The sequence below is a fragment of the Trichechus manatus genome, unplaced genomic scaffold (genome assembly GCF_000243295.1).
Source record: "Trichechus manatus latirostris isolate Lorelei unplaced genomic scaffold, TriManLat1.0 scaffold00038, whole genome shotgun sequence".
NCBI lineage: Eukaryota > Metazoa > Chordata > Mammalia > Sirenia > Trichechidae > Trichechus > Trichechus manatus.
In genome coordinates, this window is record NW_004443974.1 from 9,361,716 (window position 1) to 9,384,128 (window position 22,413).

The 22,413-nt window shown below is 37.2% G+C and overlaps 1 protein-coding gene across 2 annotated transcripts in view; it reads right to left on the reverse strand.

The window, feature by feature from the left end:
• SCAI (suppressor of cancer cell invasion) overlaps window positions 1–22,413 on the reverse strand; it is a 165,950-nt gene that overhangs the window by 59,201 nt on the left and 84,336 nt on the right. For both annotated transcript variants that reach the window (XM_004375660.2, XM_023730733.1), the window contains one exon: window positions 8,024–8,155. In XM_004375660.2, coding sequence (XP_004375717.1) covers window positions 8,024–8,155 — 132 coding nt within the window. The remainder of the gene's footprint in view (window positions 1–8,023; window positions 8,156–22,413) is intronic.

Below are 22,413 nucleotides of genomic sequence, written 5' to 3' on the forward strand. Positions count from 1 at the left end.
GCTACCACCAATGACCACTCTGACAGGGAACACAACAGAGAGATCCAGATGGAGCAGGAGGAAGGTGGGGTGCAGAACTCAAATTCTAGTAAGAAGACTAGACTTAATGGTCTGAGACTGGAGGAACCCCAGAAAGCATCGCCCCTGGATTCTCTATCAGCCCAGAAATAAAACAATTCCCGAGGCCAACTCTTCAGATAGGGATTGGACTGGACTGTGGGACATAAAGAGATACTCGTGAGGAGTGTGCCTCTTAGCTCGAGTAGATACAAGGGACTAAACGGGCAGCTTCTGTCCAGAGGTGAGATGGGAAGGCAGAGAGGGTTAGCAGCTGGTTAAATGGACATGGGGAATAAGGGGTGGAAAGGAGGTGTGTGTTGTCACACTATGGGGAGAGCAATTAGAGTCACATAACAATGTATGTATAAATTTTTCTATGGGGAAAAATTTAAAAAAAAAAAAAAACTAAAATACAACTATTTCTTATCACCTCAATTCTAGTCCCCAGAAATATCCAGTTAAGTAGGAAATTTTCTATGCATATTTAGGTACATATGTGATGTCTTTCTATTATTTTATACAAATAGGATCATACTATACATAATGTTCTGCAATTTGTCTTTTAAATTTAATAATATATCAGGTTTCCTTAATCCATATACAATCACATTAATATTTATTGATGTGTATACTATATTATATAATGAACCAATTTATTTAATCTATCCTTCCTAAGGGACATTTATATTGTTTCCAGCTTTTCCCTATTATGAAATGCTACAATAAACATCTTTATATTAACAAATTTGATAAGTTATGTGATATGACTGGAAGATAAATTCTGTAAATGGAATTGATAGGTGAAAGATTTGCATTTCTACACCAGATGTTAAGACAATGAGTAAAACAGTGAAAGGTTTTTGGATCCTCAAATATTCAGGCAGACATAGCAAGAATGAGCTAGTATTTGTATTTTTTAATTCACTTCCATTATCCTTATGATAAGTAGAAATTCATTTCGGATTACAGAAGTAGGTTAACTATAAATACTAGTTTTCCCCATTTATTCCAAGTTTTCGTCTTTTTTATGTCTCCACGGATCTTGAAGTGAGAGGCTGCATCAGGAAGAGCTAATCACATAGTATGAAATGGAAGCTGCTGCTAGAACCCTAAAGACTTTTATCAAGTAGCTGCTGCTAGGGCACCATAGTATTATATAGAAGCGTGTGGTGGTAATATCAACTTTGTGAGAAATGATGACTCTTGGTGTTTCTTTAAAGACACTGTGTAAAGTCTTTAGCTGAATTTTCAAGCGCACATTTGCCTACAAGTGCCTTTGAGCTTCTGAAAATGACAATTTTAATAAATCTCCAGTAAGAGATTCTGTTAAGGGACAGAACTAGAACCCAGTGTTTTATTTCATGACTATATAATTTCAGTTCTTCAGTGGAAAGGTTTTAGGGAAAAGAAATTTTGTATGGGGGTTAAAAGTACATAAGAGGTGATCTAAAAGGCTAGAACAAGGCTCCTGACAGTAACTTGTAATATGCAAGTATTCTCTGATTTATAGCTATGAGCAATGTTGGCTAAATTCTATACTATTTAAAAGATCAGCTATAAAGATAGCAGTTTCTTTTTCAAAATAGGAGTTTTAAATTTTTTTTTTATTTTGTTAAAGGGTAAGTCCTATGATTATTCTTTTTCTAATGACACATATCATAGAAGCTAAAATACAAGCCACTATAATGAGTTTAAATCGACTTGACAGCAACAAGTTTGGTTTTTTGGTTTATAATATAATTAGGTTCTAAAATTAACTAAGGTAGTTTGTAAAGAGTTTTAGACAAATCTCTTTACTATTCAGAGACTGACTCTGGTTTTAAACTCTGAGTATGTCATCTGGTCATTATTACTGTCGGTGTTGTTATTGTTGTTGTTAGCACTGTTGAGTCGGTTCTGACTCATAGCAACCCTGTGTACAACAGAACGAAAACACTGCCCGGTCCTGCAACATCCTCACAACTGTTGCTATGTTTGAGCCCACTGTTGCAGTCACTGTGTCAATCCATCTCACTGAGGGTCTTCCTCTTTATCTCTGACTTTACCAAGCATGATGTCCTTCTCCAGGGACTGGTCCCTCCTAATAACATGTCCAAAGTAAGTGAGATGAAATCTTGCCATCCTTCCGGAACACTCTGGCTGTACTTCTTCCAAGACAGATTTGTTCGTTCTTCTGGCAGTCCATGGTATATGCCATATTCTTTGCCAACACCATAATTCAAAGGCATCAATTCTTCTTCTGTCTTGCTTATTCGTTTTCCAGCTTTCACATGCATATGAGACGACTGAAAATCCCATGGCTTAGGTCAGGCACACCTTAGCCCTGAAAGTGACATATTTGCTTTTTAACACTTTAAAAAGGTCTTTTGCAGCAGATTTGCCCAGTGCAGTACATCGCTCGATTTCCTGACTGCTGCTTCCAAGGGCGTTGATTATGGATCCAAGTAAAATGAAATCCTTGACAACATCAATATTTTCTCTGTTTATAATGATGTTGCTTATTAGCCCAGTTGTGAGGACTTTTCATTTGAATTGTTAAGGTGTAATCCATACTGAAGGCTGTAGTCTTTGACATTCATTAGTGTCTTAGTTATCTAGCACTGCTATAACAGAAATACCACAAGTGGATGGCTTTAACAAACAGAAATTTATTCTCTCACAATTTAGAAGGCTAGAAGTTCGAATTCAGGGTGCCAGCTCCAGGGAAAGGCTTTCTCTCTGCTGGCTCTGGAAGAAGGTCCTTGTCATCAATTTCCCTGGTTTAGGAGCTTTTCAGCACAGGGACCCTGGGTCCAAAGGATGCGCGCTCCTGGCTATTCTTGGTCAGTGTTAAGGAGGTCCCCCTGTCTCTCTGCTTGCTTCTCTCTTTTATATCTCAAAATAGACTGGTTTAAGACACAACCTAATCTTGAAGATTGAGTCCTTCCTCATTAACATAACTGCCTCTCTTCATGCCTCATTAATATCACAGAGGTAGGATTTACAACACATAGCAAAAACACATCAGATGACAAAATGGTGGACAATCACACAATACTGGGAACCATGGACTAGCCAAGTTGACATACATTTTGTGGGGACACAATTCAATCCGTAACAATCAGTAAGTGCTTCAAGTTCTCTTCACTTTCAGTAAGTAAGTCAGTAGAGATAGGGAATTAATGGTCCATAGAATTAAATGTAATGGGCCTCTGTGAATCACCCCATCAAGTTAAACGATCTTATATTTCACATTCTGCAAAGCCACCTATGTTATAAATTGGCTGCTTATATTCTTTTTCCAAGGCTTTAAAAAAAAGTAAAAATACAACACTAATCTCACTCTTTTTTTTTAAATCCTCAACTCTTATCTATAGAAGTCCAGAGACTAAAGAAGAAATGCAGCACAAATAATGAAACCTGATTCTCAGAGATGTTTCAAATATAACTTTGATATGTCAAAACTCAGGAAGTTTCTTTCAAGTTTTTTCAAACCCTCCATATTTACTAAAATGTAATCAACTGAGATCATTCATTCTTCCCTACAGCCAAAATCCTAGTCCAATGGACATTTCATTCCTCCTCTGATCAGTCCTCTCTATGGCATAACACTGTTGATCACTTCTCCACAATCTTGTGACTCTTTAGAATTCTGCAGAATTAAAATTTTGTTCTTAAATCTCTTTCAAAGGCTTGTTTTTCCTCAGTCTGATTCTTAAATGCTTGGCTTTCCCAAAATATAGAATTGAATACGAATGCATATGCACGCACGCACACACATGCGCACACACATGCGCGCGCGCACACACACACACACACACACACACTAAACTGTGGGTCAGAGAACTTAAGTGAGTTGCCTGGGAACTCATGGCCAGTAAATTGTAGAGCTGTGATTCAAATTCAAGCTTTCTGATCCTTAGTCTAGTGTTCTTTCCTTACTACCATAAAGAAAAACAACTAGATTTTGATTCTACATTAGTAAAATTCTTTTCTAGCAGTTCATTCTGCTCTCCAAGTCTTGGGATGCTGTTGACCTCCGCCAAAGCTGCAGTTAAAGGCCAAGGAATAACCCAACTTCTCTGAATAAAGTTTTCAGTCAAGGAGCACACTGTGCTACTCACACATTCTTGTTTACACAGAAAGGACTGTATTACAAGGACGTCTTTGTTCCAATTCATCAAATGCTTGATTCATCTCCTTTCCCTATACAAACAATGTCAGTGGTTAACCAAATGGTAGATAAGGGAAGGCAGTTATGATTTGAGATAAGGTTCATGGAGGGCATCTAGGAGGCTGGCAAAGTTCTTCTTCTTTGTTGTTGACCTATGCAGGCCAAGTTTTACTTGTTGACTGGCACAGTGGCAATAAGGGTGTTTGTCTTACAATAATTTATTAAGCTATACATTTGTTTTGTTTTAAAGTTAGTAGTTAAAAACCGATTTTCCTGAAAAATGAGAAGAAAAAGAGAGTCAAAAGTACTAATCTCTCAGTAAACTACAGACCTGTGTTGTCCAAATATAGTAGCCACTAGCCACATACGGGTCTGAGCACCTGAAATGTGGCTAATCTGAAATGTGTGTAAATATAAAATATTCACTGTATTTCAAAGACTTAGTTTAAAAAAAAAAGTAAAATATTAAATTTTTTTTATATTGATTCATATTGAAACAAAATATTTTAGATATTATTGGGTCAAATAAAAGATCTCATTAAAATTAATTTTTTGATGTGACTGTTAGAAAATGCAAAAATGTATTTGTGGCTCACATTAAACTTCTATTGGTCAACACTCCTCTAGACCGTGTGTTATGTATTGAATTGTGTTTCCCGAAAATTTATGTTGAGGTCCTAACCCTGGTACCTACCAAAGTGACCTTGTTTGGAAATAGGATCTTTGAAGATGTTATCAGTTAAATTAACCTGAGGTCATACTGGAATGGGGTGGGTCCTAAATCATTCTGACTAACGTCCTATAAAAGAGACACAAGAGAAAGAGAAAACCGAACAGAGACAACAGTTATAATGCTCCAGCTACAAGTCATAGAACGCCTGGAATCTTCCTCTAGAGCTTTCTGAGTGAATATGGATGGCCCTGCCACAACCCTGAATTCAGACTACTAACCTCCAGAACTACGAGACAATAAATTTCTCTTCTTATAAACCACCCACTTTGTGGAATTTCATGCTAAGGCAGCCCTAGGAAACTAATACACAACGCAATCAAGATATCTGTTGTGCTCTGGTGGCAGTCTACCTCAAATGCAAGTTCAATTCTTCTGAGTGGTAAACCATATAAAATGAAAGCAGGCATCACAAGGTTGTACAAATTGTTTAGGGTATAATCTCTGAAATAACATGTGCGTTACTATTAACATTTCATAGAAGTTGCCTCTAGGAGAATACTGATTTTCTGAATAAGAAGAATATGCTTCTGAACTAGGAGGAGAGAAGTGGAGGGGAGGGCAGGGGAGGAAGGAGACAATGGAACAAAACCGTTAATATCTGTTATCCACTCCAATTTAGGAACGAGGGCATCCTAAAAACAGGTTTTGAAAGGAAGTATTTGTAAATGTTTTCATTCTTCATTTGAATATTGGAAGTATATTTAATAAAAACTAATTTCTATGCTTATTTTTTTCTAAGACCATTACATTTCACTTTGGGGCACCCCTCAGGAAAAATACATTTTTATGGTCTCCAAAGCTTGTCTTAACTTTGTGTATTTGCTCCTCTGACGTCAAACAATTAGTGAAAGACTTGGAGACCTCTGCTTTGCAAAGCACCACAAGTTATGTATATCACTGATAGACACAGCTGTGTATCTCAAATACATGTCTCAAGATGCTGCCTTATATAATCCCACCAAGTATTCCATTCTACATCGACAGTCTGAGTCACCATGGTAACTGGAACCCTGCAAGTACTTAGGCTTTTGATCATTTCCTGACAGTATTCAAGGCTATTTCTAACATTATTCTCACTTCATTACTACTATAACTACATGCAAGAGCTATTCTGAGCAAAACACCATTCATTTTATCCATTTCTTACTCTTTGAACTGTTTTCTTGCACAGTGAGTGGAAAGAAGAGCTAATTTAATATAAGAAGGTATTTTAGACAAGACAAATACTTCATTAAGATATTTATGACTCTGACAATTCAGACAAACAGCTTAATATAAGGAGGAAAGACACACACCTCCAAGAGTAAAAAGAGAATTTATTATACACCAAGGACATTATAAAGAAAAATCTAAAGTCTTTCATACAGTGAAATGTACTTTTTATTCTGTTCATGAAGAGTTAAAAGTTCAAGTAACGGGGTGCACAAGGGGGTTTCTGAGGTGCTATCTGTTCTCTTTCTTGATCTGAGTACAAGTCACAAGGATGTCATCAGTTTGTAAAAATGCACCAAGCTGTACATTAATCATATGTGTACTTTTCTGCAAGTATCTTATACTTCAATAATCAGTTTAATAACCAGTTTATGAACTGAAGAAAGAGAAAACACAAAAGAAAGCTCCAAAAATATAAGCACTAAGAGTGAAAGGAATGCTCATGGGAATGATTCAAAGTTAAAAGCTGATGCTATTCCATCTGGAGTCCCATTTCATCCCACTTCCCCAGCTCCAACTCTAGCCCAGGACCACCACCGATATATTCCTCGTCTCTATTAACACTATGGAAACCCTGCTGGTGAAGTGGTTAAGAGCTACGACTGCTAGCCAAAAGGTCAGCAGTTCGAATCCACCAGGCGCTCCTTAGAAACTCTATGGGGTAGTTCACTACATCCTGTAGGGTCACTATGAGTTGGAAACGACTCGACGGCAACAGGTTTTATTAGCACTACGATCCTCTTTTCTATTCAGACCAACACAAATATAAGAGGAAAAAAACAACAAAAAACCTTCTCTTAGTTATTCCAAAAGAAATGTTGTCTCTTCCAAAAGCAATGCTTAAAAGCTATATAAACACTTGAAAGTAGAGGGGTGTTTAATTCACCTAACTGGAAGCTCAAAGAGCTTCTCTGGAGAAGGAATGGGGAGAGCAGTGTGGAGAAGAATGCTACTTCACGCCTCCAACCTACCACCACATTGAAATTTAAGTCCACAAAGAAACTCTAACAGTGACATACCTAAGCAAATAATAAGTAGATCCCTTTCCAATCACTACTATTGAACAAGAATACTTTCATTTATATAAACAAGCACAGAAAATACACACACACCAAACACTAGGAGAAAATCAGCCCCTTGGAAGAAAGAGACCAAGCTCAGTACTAGAGCAAATAGCTCCCGCTAAAACAAAGTTAATATGGAATACAGATAATAAACTTCATACAGAATTTTTTATAAACCAAGATTATATAACACATACTAATTTTATAATTTGTTTTCTTCATTTAATTATATGTGATGGTTAACTTTTCATTTACACCTCCACCAGAATCTTTTTAATAGCTCTATATTATCCCATGTACACAAACCTATTGCTGTTGAGTCTATTCCAACTCATAGAGACCCTATAGGACAGGGTAGAACTGCCCCATAGGGTTTCCAAGGCTGATACACCACAATTTATTTACAGATGCCCAACTGAGTGAAACAATACAAGTTATTTTCCTTTCCAATTGTTTTTTCAGAAACCCTGGTGGCTTAGTGGTTAAGAGCTACGGCTGCTAACCAAAAGGTTGGCAGTTCAGATCCACCAGGCGCTCCTTGGAAACTGTATGGGGCAGTTCTACTCTGTCCTTTAGGGTTGCTATGAGTCGGAATCGACTTGATGGCAACAGGTATATACAGGTATATTGTTTTTTCATCTAAGAATGAAGCATAGTGTCAAAGAAAAAAATCACGATAGTTTCTAACAGATATTTATATAGCACTCTATCCTTAACTTTTAAAAAAACTTACCTGACATCAACTAGGAAAAAAAAAAAACAGAACTAGATAAAAGTTTAAAACAGCAAGAGTCCACTAACCTTAACCCATTGAACAGCTGCTTAGATTTATCCAGGAGATAACAAAAATCTGTAACTGTTTTCCTCTCACCCTGTGGGATGTCATCTTCAGCACCTCCAGAGGACATGATTTCTTTAAGAGCAAATTCAGTCCTATAAGAAAGCATATGTTCACTTACCGACTTGGTGAAAATAAAACGAGAAACAGAACTCAGTCATATCCCTCTGCTAGCATTTTTCAAAACAGATACAAAATTCTTCTGATTACAATCAAATTGGTAAAATAATGTAAGTGTAAGATGGTATGGGAGAATAGACAATCTCGTGTGTAGGTGGGAATAAAACTTGGAACAATCATATTGGAAAGCAATTTTTATCATACGTTTTCATCCAATAAATATTCTTTGAATGCTTATTATGTTCGAGGTACCACTCTGTGTGGTTAATCTAACAATGTTGATCCCTTTGACCTATTTGTTCATTTGATCCATTCTGGAAAGTCATTCTGAAAATGATCCTACAAATGGAAAACACCTTATCCATAAAGCTATTTATTTCATTATCATAATATTTAAAAACAACCTTAAGGCACCAACGAGGGAAATGGTTAAGTACATCACAGAACATTAACCAAGGTGCTCTACAATATCACTAACTTACAATTATATTTAAGATGATGAAGCAATAACATGGGGACACTTAAAGGGATATTGTCTTAGTTATCTAGTGCTGCTATAACAGAAATACCATAAGTGGATGACTTTAACAAACAAAAATTTTATCTCTCACAGTTTAGGAGGCTAGAAGTCTGAGTTCAGGGCACCAGCTTCTGCTGAAGGCTTTTTCTCTAAGATGGCTCTGGGGGAGAGTTCTTGTCATCAATCTTCCCTGGTCTAGGAGCTCCTTAGCGCAGGGACTCCAGGTCCAAAGGACGCACTCCACTCCTGGCGCTTCTTTCTCGGTGGTATGAAGTCCCTCTCCTCTCTGCTCAATTCTCTCTTTTATATCCAAAAGAGATTATCTAACTCAAGATACAACCTAATCCTGTAGATTGAGTCCTGCCTCAATAACATAACTGCCTCTAATCTCCCCTCATTAACATCACAGAGGTTAGGATTCACAACACATAGGATAATCACATCAGACCACAAAATGGTAGTCAACCACACAACACTGGGAATCATGGCCTAATCAAACTGATACACATTTCTGGGTGTTATGGATTGAATTGTGTCCTCCAAAAATGTGTGTCAACTTGGCTAGGCCATGATTCTCAATATTGTGTGACTGTTCACCATTTTGTCATCTGATACAATTTTCCTGTGTGTTGTAAATCCTACCTCTATGATGTTGATGAGATGGGATTAGCGGCAGTTATGTTAATGAGGCAGGACTAAATCTATAAGTTTGGATTGTGTCTTGAGCCAATCTCTTTTGAGATATAAAAGAGAGAAGTGAGCAGAGAGACATGGGGACCTTATACCACCAAGAAACAAGGGTCAGGAGAACAGTGTATCCTTTGGATCCAGGGTCCCTGTGCTGAGAAGCTCCTCGACCAGGGGAATATGGATGATAAGGACCTTCCTCCAGAGCCAACAGAGAGAGAAAGCCTTCCCCTGAAGCTGACTCCTTGAATTTAGACTAGTAGCCTACTAGACTGTGAGAGAATAAATTACTCTTTGTTAAAGCCATCCACTTGTGGTATTTCTGTTATAGTAGCACTAGATGACTAAGACACTGAGGGACACAGTTTAATCCATGACAGATACAATATCACACATACACAAACAGAGGCATATGTTAAAACTATACTTTATTAAATCCAACCTATTTCCATATGTAACTGAATATATTAATCAGCCATTAAAAAAAAAAAAAAGCAAGTTGCTGAACAGTATGTATAGTATGAATCCATACTAAACAAAAAATTCATTTGCATTTACGCACAGAAGTCCCTGGGACAACATAGAGAAATCGAGTCCTAGTGTAGGGATGAAAAAATAAGCAGAGTAGACAAGGGCCAGACACCAGGCATGGAAGTCATGGTGTGGTACAGTTATTCTGGTGAATGTTTTTCTCTTCAACATTGTCTTGAATAGGCGATTGTGGCTGCAAGGCAGGAAAACTGTCAGCAAGCCCAGTGCTGTCAAGGGCTGCAGGGTAACATAAGCGTGGCACTGGAGCCAACTGGTGGGGAGTAGTTTACAACATGCATAGATGGCACTGAGTGGTCCTCACATACTCACGTGTCCCCTCTTTCCACCACCAGTTTCTACACTCAATGGACTAGGTGATTTTAATGCAGGGAAACAAACTTTGTAAAGTACTATGCCCAAGAAGGTGTCTCACACTGTAACAGAAAGACTCTTGGCCCTGGCTATGTTTCTTCTCCTCTTCCCCTCAAATCCTCAACCCCATTCTCTAAACCCAGGATAAAACTCATCAAAGAAAACTGTAAAACTAAAAGGTATAAAAAAGATATATTTTCTGTATCTGTAAAAGATACAGAAAAAAGATATAGAAAGTTGTAAATTAAAATTTAAAAATAAAAAGATAAATTAAAGAAGACTTAAATAAAATTAAGAATATGCCATGTATATTGACTGGAAGACTCAAAATTATAAAGATATCAATTCTCCATAAACTGGTCTACAGATTCAATGCAATATCAATCAAAACCTCAACAGATTTATATGTGAAACTGGACAAGTTAATTCTATACTGTATATGGAATATGCAAAGTGCCAACAACAGCCAAGATAATCTTAAAGAAGAACAAGAAGGGAGGACTTATTCCACTAATTATCAAGACTTTTGTAAAGCTCCAGGAATGAAGACTGTGGTATTTGGTGGAAGGATAGAAAAAAAGCAATGCAACAGATACAGAATCCAGCAATCTGACTCACGTACATGGACATTTGATTTATAATAAAGGTCACACAAAAGCAATGAGAAAAGATAGCTTTCTCAAAAAAAAAAAAAAAAAAAAAGCTAGGTCAAATAGATATTTAAATTAAAATTTAAAAAAAAAATCTCGATTTCTACCTCACACCATACACAAAAATCAATTCCAGGTGAACTGTACATACCAATGTAAAAGGTTAAAAAAAAAAAAGTTCAGTGATGATACTGTGAGAGACTACTTTCATGACCTTAGGGTAAAGTTAGATTTCTTAAACAGGATACATCAGGAAGATCACATCATCATTAAACAGCTCACATCATCATGAAGGAAAAATCGGACCACTGTAAACATAAGAATTCTGTTCATTAAAAGACACAAGAAAGTGAAAAGCAAGCCACAGAGTGAAGATACTTGCAATATAATACCCAACAAAGAATTTGATACCAAAATAAGACCTACAAATCATTAAGAAAAAAAAATAAGACAATTCAATTTCAAAATGGGCAAAAGGCACTTCACAAAGGAGACAACCAAAAGGCCAAAAATACATGAAAAGGTATTCAATTTCATTAGTCATCAAAGAAATGCAAATTAAAACCAAAATGAAATACCACTACACATCTACCAAAATGTCTCAAATATTAAAAAAACTGACAATCCCAAGTGCTGACAAAAATGTACGGCAACAGGAACTACTTTAGGAAACTACTTAGCAGTATCCACTAAAATGTATACTTTAACTTAGCAATTAGCTATATACCAACAGAAATGCAACCTGTGTAAAACAAAAGACATAAGTATGCTCATAGAAGCACAATTTGTAATAGCCAAAATCTAGAAGCAATCTAATATCCATTAATAACGAGATAATGAAATGGATAAATCGGTGGAATACTACAGTTCGACCCAGAGGCGCCTCGAAAGAAAGGCCTGCTGATGATCTACTTCTGAAAAATCAGCCATTGAAAAACTTATGAAGCACAGTTCTACCCTGACACACACTGAGTTGCCATAAGTTAGAATCAGTTTAACTGTTTTAACTGGCTATATGATAACTATGCAAGGAAAGAAAATACACACACACGGAAATCTACAAACAATGTCAATTTGATATGTATTTGTGGGAAGCACATGGTTAAACATACCACATAAATAAGAATAAAAGTAAAGACAAAAAAGGATATATACGATAGGGTTCTAGCAGATTACAAAATGGGCAAACAAGGAAACAGAGTCATGGGGGCAATTGATAAAAGAATTGCTGTGCTAAATACAGACAATTTGGCAAATTACTGACCTGCCTTGCTGACAATTTCTTTTTATAGGAAGTCTTTTGACAAAGCAACAAGAGAAACCGCTACTCTGGATTTAATTCTGAGTAAGTGGTTGGCAACATAAAAGCCTAAAAGGAACCTTGAGAGAAAATGATACAAGTCTGTATTTCCTTACACCAGGAAACACTAGGCAGAGTATTAACGGCAGTGGAAAGAACCCTAGACAAGAACAGAAGCCCAAGTATTCCTGGTTCCTAACACTTATCAGTTATGTGATCTTAAACAAAAAAACTTTACCTAACACTCTGTGTCCTTGGTTTTTAAGCCACAAAACAAGCAATTTTACACCTGTGCTGCTTACCTCAGATGACTGTTGTGAAGATAAAATGAGATTATTAGATGTGAAAGACTGAAAACACTACATAATGTAAATATCATCATCATTATTATTCTGCAGTTTGGTTATGTTTCAAAAAGATAGGGAACAACTCTGTGATTATTCGACTCAAGAAGGAAAAAACCCAGAACCTATTGCTGTCAAGCCGATTCCAACTCATAGCAACCCTACAAGACTCAGAGTAGAACTGCCCATAGGGTTTCCAAGGCTATAATCTTTATGGAAGCAGACTGCCACATCTTTCTCCCTTGGAGCGGCTGGTGGGTTTGAACTGCTGACCTTTTCAGTCAGCAGTCGAGCACTTACCCACTGCACCACCAGGGCTCCTTTCAAGAAGGAAACAAGCTGAGAAAAGAACACGAAAAACTAAATCAAAATACAATAAAAAATTTATTCTGATAAAGAAGAGAAAGCATTTATAGAAATCACATACTAGTAAAGAGATCTTGTCTTATGAACTCAGATTTTTAAAAGGACATGTAAAGAGATGGAATGGTCGTATAATTACGAATGAACAAAAAAAGGGTATCACACACATATGTTTTCTCAGTGGTAAAAATGGAATATTAATAATAGCTACTTCAAGGGCTGTTGGACAATCAAATTAACTAATGGTTATGAAACTGGCTTGCTTGCAAGTTACAAGTTACAATTTAGTACTCTAAAATTGTTAGTTATAAAATTGTTCTAAATGCCCTGAAAATCATAGGATAAATTTAAAAATACCAAGTACAAAAAAAAGTTAAACGTATGTGTGTTCTTGGGGAGTGATGATGATGGTTTTGCCACATTCAGTGCAAAAGGAAGAAGGAAGCTACTGCTTGGTGCAGATGGTATTCACATAACATGAACAAATGTCAGCGCTCAAAAAGCTGGTCCTTACCAGAGTATAAAGCATCTTAATGTATCAAGGATAGCATAAAATTATCATGAAATATACACAAATTAGTTTCTGGGAACAATTTTTTTAGCTTATTCCAATGTATTCTTGATGTTAAACTACATGCTAGAATAATTATTTTAAGAAAAATGTATAGGTACTAAATGTCTCATTGATCAGTGCATAAGGAAACTGAACACCATGCAAAGAGAGTTTAAGAAAAGGAGGCCAAAGGAAGAAGGACATGGAGCAGCAGTGATACACAGCCAGAAGGCCATGTGTAATTACTGTCCAGAAGACTATAAAAAATTCATTTTGCAACCAAATGTGGAGAAAGAGGTGTATTTATCTAATACACATGCTGTTGTTGTTTTCGTTTGGTGCTGTTGAGTTGACTTTAGACTCATAGCGACCCCATGTGACAGAGTAGAACTGACCCATGGGATTTTCTTAACTGTAATCTTTACAGAAGCAGATCCTCAGGGTCACTGGGTGGGTGTGAACCGCCACCTTTCAGTTAGCAGTCTAGCACCACCAGGGCTCCTAAGACACAAAAATATGCAAATTCTAGTATTAATTCAACTGAGGCATGGCACAATCTAAACAGCACTGTCATGAAGGAAATGTAACAAATGAGTGTTAGTTAATTCTACTTACCACACTCTGGACTTCCTCTAGCTCAATCATACCACAATGCACTGATACTTAGGACACTGAGCTGTGACCAGCTTGAGGTCTTTGGGGGAAAGGAACAAACCATTTTCCCTACGTAGGGAATACATGTGTGCCTGTATCTGTTTCAGTGCCAGTGCCAGAAAGGAAAACTAAAGAGAAGGGAAACAGACAGAGGACAGTCTTATTACTGAGGAAAGTTGTGGTTATCTTAACATTTTTTTTCTCTTGCCCAACTAACTGTATTAAGGATTTCTTATTTTGATATATAAAAATATCAAACAAGCAAAGGAAGAAGACAGTATTTATTACACGTTAATTGTAGAAGGTCAGTGAAAAAGAGGAAGACCCTCAACGAGATGGATTGACACAGTGGCTGCAACAATGGGCTCAAACATAACAACAATTGTGACGATGGTGCAGGACCAGGCAGTGTTTCATTCTGTTGTACACAAGGTCGATATGAGTTGGAACTGACTTGACGGCAACTAACAACAACAACAACACGCTAATTGGGAGCAGAGAGGAATAGAATAGAAAAACAATGGACAAATGCAGAAAATAGTTTTTGAAAATTTACTCTTATTTTTATGAACAACAAAATATGAATATATTAATATTTTAAGAATAATTATAAATCAAGTAAAGACTGTTTAAGATGTAATCACTTTGAAAAAAATATTTTTCTCTATGGGAAAAGTACAATGGGCTTGTATTTCACAGACTGCAAGTTTCTATGCTTCCAAATGTTCTCAATTTCCTTGAGTGTTATAAAATGCACTCTCATTCTCTCTTATTGTCAGGACAAATAGTTACTACTTTTTTCAGTAGCAAAGAACAGACAGAATGCCATAAGAACTATAGGCTTGGAAGTTATGATGGTCCCTCCATTCAAAACCAAAAGACATATTACAATGTGATCCACCATAATCTAATTTAAGTGTAAACCCGATAAAATCTAGACTCTATAACCAAGAGGGGAAACTGAGGTCTAGTTAGTTAGTTGGTTAATCTCCTGAAAAGAATAAATATAAACAAGATGCAAACAAGGGCTATTAATGAACCTAAGGGGGAGAGGAGGTGGCAACCTCAAAATACACAAAATGAAAGAAATCATCAAAAATACGAACCCTGGAGAATGATGTTAAGGAAATGTAACCTGAAGTAGTCTTCTGCTAACAATTCATAAAAATTGTCTCCATTCTCTGGTGGAGAACCCACAGAGGAAGCAGTCAAATATAATGTAATTCAATTTAAACAGCCATTTATTCACAACAAAAATTCAAGAGGGAACAAAAAATGCAGGCATGAGCCTCCATCACTAACCAACAAAAGATCACTCCTACTCAGTATGTAAAGAAGTGCAGGGCAGTCTTTTAATTCTTAATTACATACAAAGATGATAGCAGTAACAGTCAATGGTCTATGTATAAAAGCACTCTAAATAAAGCCAGGAATAAAGGCCAGGCGACCTACTTGTGAAAATCAGCCAATGAATCACAACAGTTTGATCCACAACTGATCATGGGATGGTGGAAGACAGGGCGACATTCCATTCTGTTGTGCACAGGGTCACAGTGAGTCAGGGGCCAACTTAATGGTGGCTAACAACAACAAATAAAAGTTAATATGAAAATCAAACATCAAAGCAAACATCTCAGCATTCTCTGAGAGAAAGTAGTTAGTCATGAAAATTTTTGGCTATACACCTGATTTGTACTACACAAAATAAATAATAAAAAACCATTAGAAGATATTTATGATCTACATTGTGACAACTTTGCTTTCCTAACTTGCATGTTTTCATTGAAATAAACTGGAAGCATGACAGGTAACCACCATTAGTCTGTCAGTCTGTCATATCATGGTGGCTTGCATGGTGTTATGGATGCTGGAAGCTATGCTACCAGTATTTCAAATATCAGCAGCGTCACCCATGGTGGACAGGTTTCAGCGGAGCTTACAGATGAAGACAGACTGCGAAGAAGGACCTGACAGTCTGCTTCTGAAAAAACGGGTCAGTGAAAACCTTATGAATAGCAGCAGAACATTGTCTGATATAGTGCCGGAAGATGAGTCCTTCACGTTGGAAGGCACTCAAAGTACAACTAGGGAAGAGCTGCCTCCTCAAAGTAGAGTTGACCTTAATGACATGGATGTGAGTCCAGCTTTTGAGGCCTGCATTTGCTGATGTGGCTTGACTCAAAATGAGAAGAAACAGGTGCAAACATTCATTAATAATCAGAACGTGGAATGTACAAAGTATGAATCCAGGAAAATTGGAAGTTGTCAAAAATGAAAAGCATAAACATCGATATCCTAGGCATTAGTGAGCTGAAATGGACTGGTATTGGTCATTTTCAATCAGACAATCATATGGACTACTCTGCTGGGAAAGGCAAACTGAAGAGAAATGGTATTGCATTCATTGTCAAAAAGAACATTTCAAGATCTATCCTGATACAGAACGCTGCTAGTGATAATATCCATATACCTACAAGGAAGACCAGTTAACGTGACTATTATTCAAATTTATGCACCAACCACTAAAGCCAAAGATGAAGAAATTGAAGATTTTTACCAATTTCTACAGTCTGAAATTGATCAAACATGCAATCAAGATGCACTGATAATTACTGGTGACTGGAATGCAAAAGTTGGAAACGAAGAAGAAGGATCTATAGTTGGAAAATATGGTTTTGATGATAGAAATGACGCCAGAGTTCGTATGATATAATTTTATAAGATCAACGACTTCTCATCGCAAATACCTTTTTTCAACAACATAAATGGTGACTATGCACATTAATTTTGCTGGACAGAATACACAGGAATCAAATCAACTACGTTCGTGGAAAGAGATGATGGAGAAGCTCAATATCATCAGTCAGAACAAGGCCATGGGCCAAATGCAGAACAGACCATCAGTTGCTCACGTGCGAGTTCAAGCTGAAGCTGAAGAAAATTAAAACAAATTGACAAGAGCCAAAGTACAACCTTGAGTATATCCCACCTTAATTTAGAGACCATCTCAAGAATAGATTTGACGCACTGAACACTAACGACGGAAGACCAGATGAGTTGTGGCATGACAGAAGGGCATCATACATGAAGAAAGCAAAGGGTTATTAAAAAGACAGAAAAGAAAAAAAAAAGACCCAAATGGATGTCAGAAGGGACTCTGAAACTAGCTCGTGAGCATAGAGTAGCTAAAGCAAAAGAAGAAATGATAAAGTAAAAGAGCTGAACAGAAGATTTCAAAGGGCAGCTTGAGAAGACAAAGTATTATAATGAAACGTGCAAATACAGGAAGTTAAAAAACCAAAAGGGAAGAACACGCTTGGCATTTCTAAAGCTGAAAGAACTGAAGAGAAAATTCAAGCCTCAAGTTGCAATGAAGGATTCCATGGGGGAAAAACTGAACAACGGAGGAAATATAAAAAGAAGATGGAAGGAATACATAGTCACCGTACCAAAAAGAACCGATCGATGTTCAACCATTTCAGGAGGTAGCATATAACCCAGAACCGATGGTACTGTAAGGAAGGACTCCAAGCTGCACTGAAGGCACTGGTGAAAAACAAGGTTCCAGGAATTGATAGAACACCAACTGAGATGTTTGAACAAACGGAAGCGACGGTGAAGCGCGCAGTAGTCTGTCTATGCCAAGAAATCTGGAAGACAACTACCTGCTCATTGGACTGAAGAGATTCATATTTGTGCCCATTCCAAAGAAAAGTGATACAAAGGAATGCAGAAATTATCAAACAATATCTTTAGTATCACACACAAGTAAAATTATGCTGAAGATAATTAAAAAATGATTGCAGCAGTACATCCACAAGGAACTGCCAGAAATTCAAGCCAGATTCTGAAGGCAACGTGGAATGAGGGATATCATTGCTGATGTCAGACAGATCTTGGCTCAAAGCACAGAAAACCACAAAAATGTTTACCTGCGTTTTACTGACCATGCAAAGGCATTCACCTGTGTAGATCATAACAAATTATGGATAACACTGCAAAGAATGGGAATCCGGGAGCACAACTTAATTGTGCTCGTGCAGAACCTGTACATAGACCAACAGGCAGCTGTTCAAACAGAATGAGGGGATACTGTATGGTTTAAGTCAGGGAAGGTACATGTCAGGATTGTATTCTTTCAGCATACTTATTCAATCTGTATGCTGAGCAAATAATCCGAGAAGCTGGACTATATGGAGAAGAACATGGCATCAGGATTGGAGGAAGACTCATTAACAACCTGTGAGATGCAGATGACACAACCTTGCTTGCTGAAAGTAAAGAGGACTTGAAGCACTCACTGATGAAGATCAAAGACTACAGCCTTCCATATGGATTACACCTCAACATAAAGAAAACAAAAATCCTCACAACTGGACCAATAAACAACATCATGATACATGGAGAAAATACTGAAGTTGTCCAGGATTTCATTTCACTTGGATCCACAATCAATGCCCATGGAAACAGTAGTCAAGAAATCAAATAACATACTGCATTGGGCAAATCTGCTATAAAACACCTCTTTAAAGTGTCAAAAAGCAAAGATGTCACTTTGAGAACTAGGTGTGCCAGATCCAAGCCATGGTATTTTCAATCGCCTCATATGCATGCGAAAGCTGGACAATGAATAAGCAAGACTGAAGAAGAATTGATGCATCTGAATTATGGTGATGGCAAAGAATACTGAATATACCAATGGGCTTCCAGAAGAACAAACAACCTGTCTTGGAAGAAGTACAACCAGAATGCTCCTCAGAAACAAGGATGGCAAAGCTTTGTCTTATGTACTTTGGACATGTTATCAGGAGGGACCAGTCCCTGGTGAAGGACATCATGTTTGGTAAAGTAAGTGGTCAGACTGTCAGTAGTGATAGCCAGGTACCATTTAGTTTTGGTCTCAGGTTAGAAGAGGCCAGAGTTCATGTGGGCTAGTTGTCCTGTGGACTAGTTTCCTCTCTGCATCTTCGTTTTCTTTCATTCTCTTTTGTTCCAGAGGAGTAGAGACCAATGGCTGTATCTTAGATGGCTGCTCCCAAGATTTTAAAATCCTAGACACTACTCACCAAATTAGGATGTAGAACATTATCTTTACGAACTATGTTATGGTAATTGATTGAGTTGTCCCACGATGACTGAGCGGTTCCAAGCTTTTCAATCCAGTAAACCAATCCCACAAGTTGTTTGGGTATGTCTAGGAAATCTCCGTAACTGTGCCCCCATATGCTTTATTATACATATGGATACATAGGCAGCACACACAAACATGTACATACATATGACTACAGATACACCTATACGTGCACATGCATGTACTCACATATGTCCTCCTATACACATATATGCATACATATTTACCCATGAAACCACACACATATTTTTTGGATGTTATTACTGTTACTGCAGAATTGTATATGTTGTAGCATTTACTTAAATTGTCCCTTTTTCTTGTGTACTTCTTAGTGTCTTCATTTACCTCAATCAAGTTGTGCAGACTTCATCCATATTTGGTATTTCTTCTCCTATCATCAAAAATAAAAAGTGTCTACTATCTAGAAAGTAATCCCCCCACCCTTCCCACCCCTGGTAACTATCAAAGAACGTTGCTTTCTGAGTGTATATCTATTCTTGACTTTCTGTAACAGTGGAACCATACAATATTTGTCCTTTTGTGAATGACTTACTTCACTCAGCATAATGTCCTCCAGATTTGTCCATGTTATAAGATGATTAGCAGACTCCTCATTATTCTTTATAGTTGCATAGTACTCCATTTATGTATATACCACCATTTGTTTATCCATTTATCTGTTGATGGGCACTTAGGTTGTTTTCTTTTTTTTTTTGCTATTGTGAATAATGCTGCAATAAACATAGGAGTGCATGTTTATTTGTGTCACTGCTCTTATATCTTTTGGATATATACCTAGGAGTGGGATTGCTGGATCATAAGTTATTTCTATTACTAGCTTTTTGAGGAAGTGTCGTACCATTTTCCATAGTGGCTGTACCATTTGAAAATCCCACCAGCAGTGTATAAGAGCTCCAGTCTTCCCACAAGCTCATCAGCATTTGTGATTTTCTGTTTCTTGCGATCAGTGCCATTTTTGTAGGTGTGAGATGGTATTTCACTGCAGTTTTGATTGCATCTCACTAATGGTTAATAACTGCAAGGATCTTTTCATGTATTTGTCGGTCGCCTGAATGTCCTCTGGTGAAGTGTGTGTTCATGTCCTTTGTCCATTTTTTGATTGGACTGTTTGTCTTTTTGTCGTTGAATTGCTGAAGTTTTCTATACATTTTAGAGATTAGATCCTTGACAGATATAGCGTTGCCAAAGATTTTTTTCCCAGTATGTAGGTTCTCTTTTTACTCTTTTGGTAAAGTCTTTTGATGAGCATGAGGATTTAATTTTTAGGAGATTCCAGTTATCTAATTTACCTGCTGTTGTTCCTACATTTTCATTGTGTTTGGTAGACTAGTTATGCTGAAAATGAGGTTCCCTAGTTTTATCCCTATGTATCTTCCAGGAATTTTATAGTTTTAGCTCTAACACTTAGGTCTTTGATCCATTTTGAGTTAGTTTTTGCACATGGTGTGAGGTATGGATTCCTGTTTCATTTTTCTGCAAATGGATATCTAATTTTGGCAGTACCATTTGTTAAAGAGACTGTTTCTTCCCCCATTTGAATGAACGTTGACCCTCTGTTGAAGATCAGCTGCCCGTAGATGGATGGATTTACTTCTGGATTCTCAATGCTATTCCACTGATCCACATGTGTGTCACTGAACCAATACTAGGCTGTTTTGATTACTGTGGTTGCACAGTAAGTTTTGAGGTCGGGAAGTGCAAGGTCTTCTGCTTTGTTCTTCTTTTTCAGTACTTCTTCATCTATTCAGGGCCTCTTTCCATATAAAGTTGGAGATTAGTTTTTCCATTTCATCAAAGAATGTTCTTGGGATTTGGATCAGGTTGCATCACACCTATAGATCACTTTGGGTAATATTTACACTTTCACAGTGTTAAGTCTTCCAATCCATTAGCATAGAATGTTCTTCCTATGTAGGTCTCTTTTCGTTTCTTGCAGAAATGTTTTAGTTTTTCTTGTACACATCTTTTATATTCCTGGTTAGATTTATTCCTAGGTGTTTTATCCTTTTGGGGGGTTATTTTAAACGGTATTGTTTTCTTGATTTCCTTTTCTAAGTTGTAATTGTTAGTGTAGCGGAACCCAACTGATTTTTGTGTGTTGATCTTGTACCCTGCCATTTTGCTGAATCATTCTATTAGTTCCAGTAACTTTCTTGTGGGGTCTCTGCGATTTTCTATGTGTAGGATCGTGTCATTTGCAAATAAGGCTAGTTTTACTTCTTCCTTTCCAATTTTGACACCCCTTATTTACCTCTCTTGCCTTACTTCTCTGGCTAGGACGTCCAGTACAATATTGAATAAGAGTGATGGTAATGGGCATCCTTCTCTTGTTCCCATTCTCAACGGAAATGCTCTCAATCATTCTCTGTTGAGAATAATGTTGGTTGTTGGTTTTGCATATATGCCCTTAATTATGTTGAGGAATTTCCCTTCCATTCCTATTTTGCTGAGAATTTTTATCAGGAAAGGGTGCTGGATTTTATCAAATGTCTTTTCTGCATCAAGCGAGATGATCATGTGATTCTTTTCCTTTGTGTTAATTGTGATGAATTACATTCATTGGGTTTTTATTTACTTATTTTATTGTGCTTTAGGTAAAAGTTTACAGCTCAAGTTAATTTCTCATACAAAAATTTATATGCATATTATTATCTGACAGTAGCTGCAATCCCTATAATGTGACAGCACACTCCACCTTTCCACCCCGAGTTTCCTGTGTCTGTCGAACCAGCTCCTGTCCCTTCCTGCCTTCTCATCCTGCCTCTGGACAGGAGCTGCCACCCATTTGGTCTCTTATATCTGCTCGAACTAAGAATAAGAAGTACACTCTTACAATGGAGTACTATGCAACGAGAAAAAACAACAATGAATCTGTGAAGCATCTCAAAACATGGATGAAACTGGAGGACATTATGCTGAGCGAAATAAGTCAATCACAAAAGCACATATATTATATGAGACCTCTATTGTAAAAACCCATGAAAAAGTTCACACACAGAATGTAACAATCTTTGTTGGTTACCGGGATGGGAAGGGTGGGGGGGAAATACTAAATAGGCAGTAGATAAGTGGTATCTTGGGTGAAGGGCAAGACAGTACACAATACA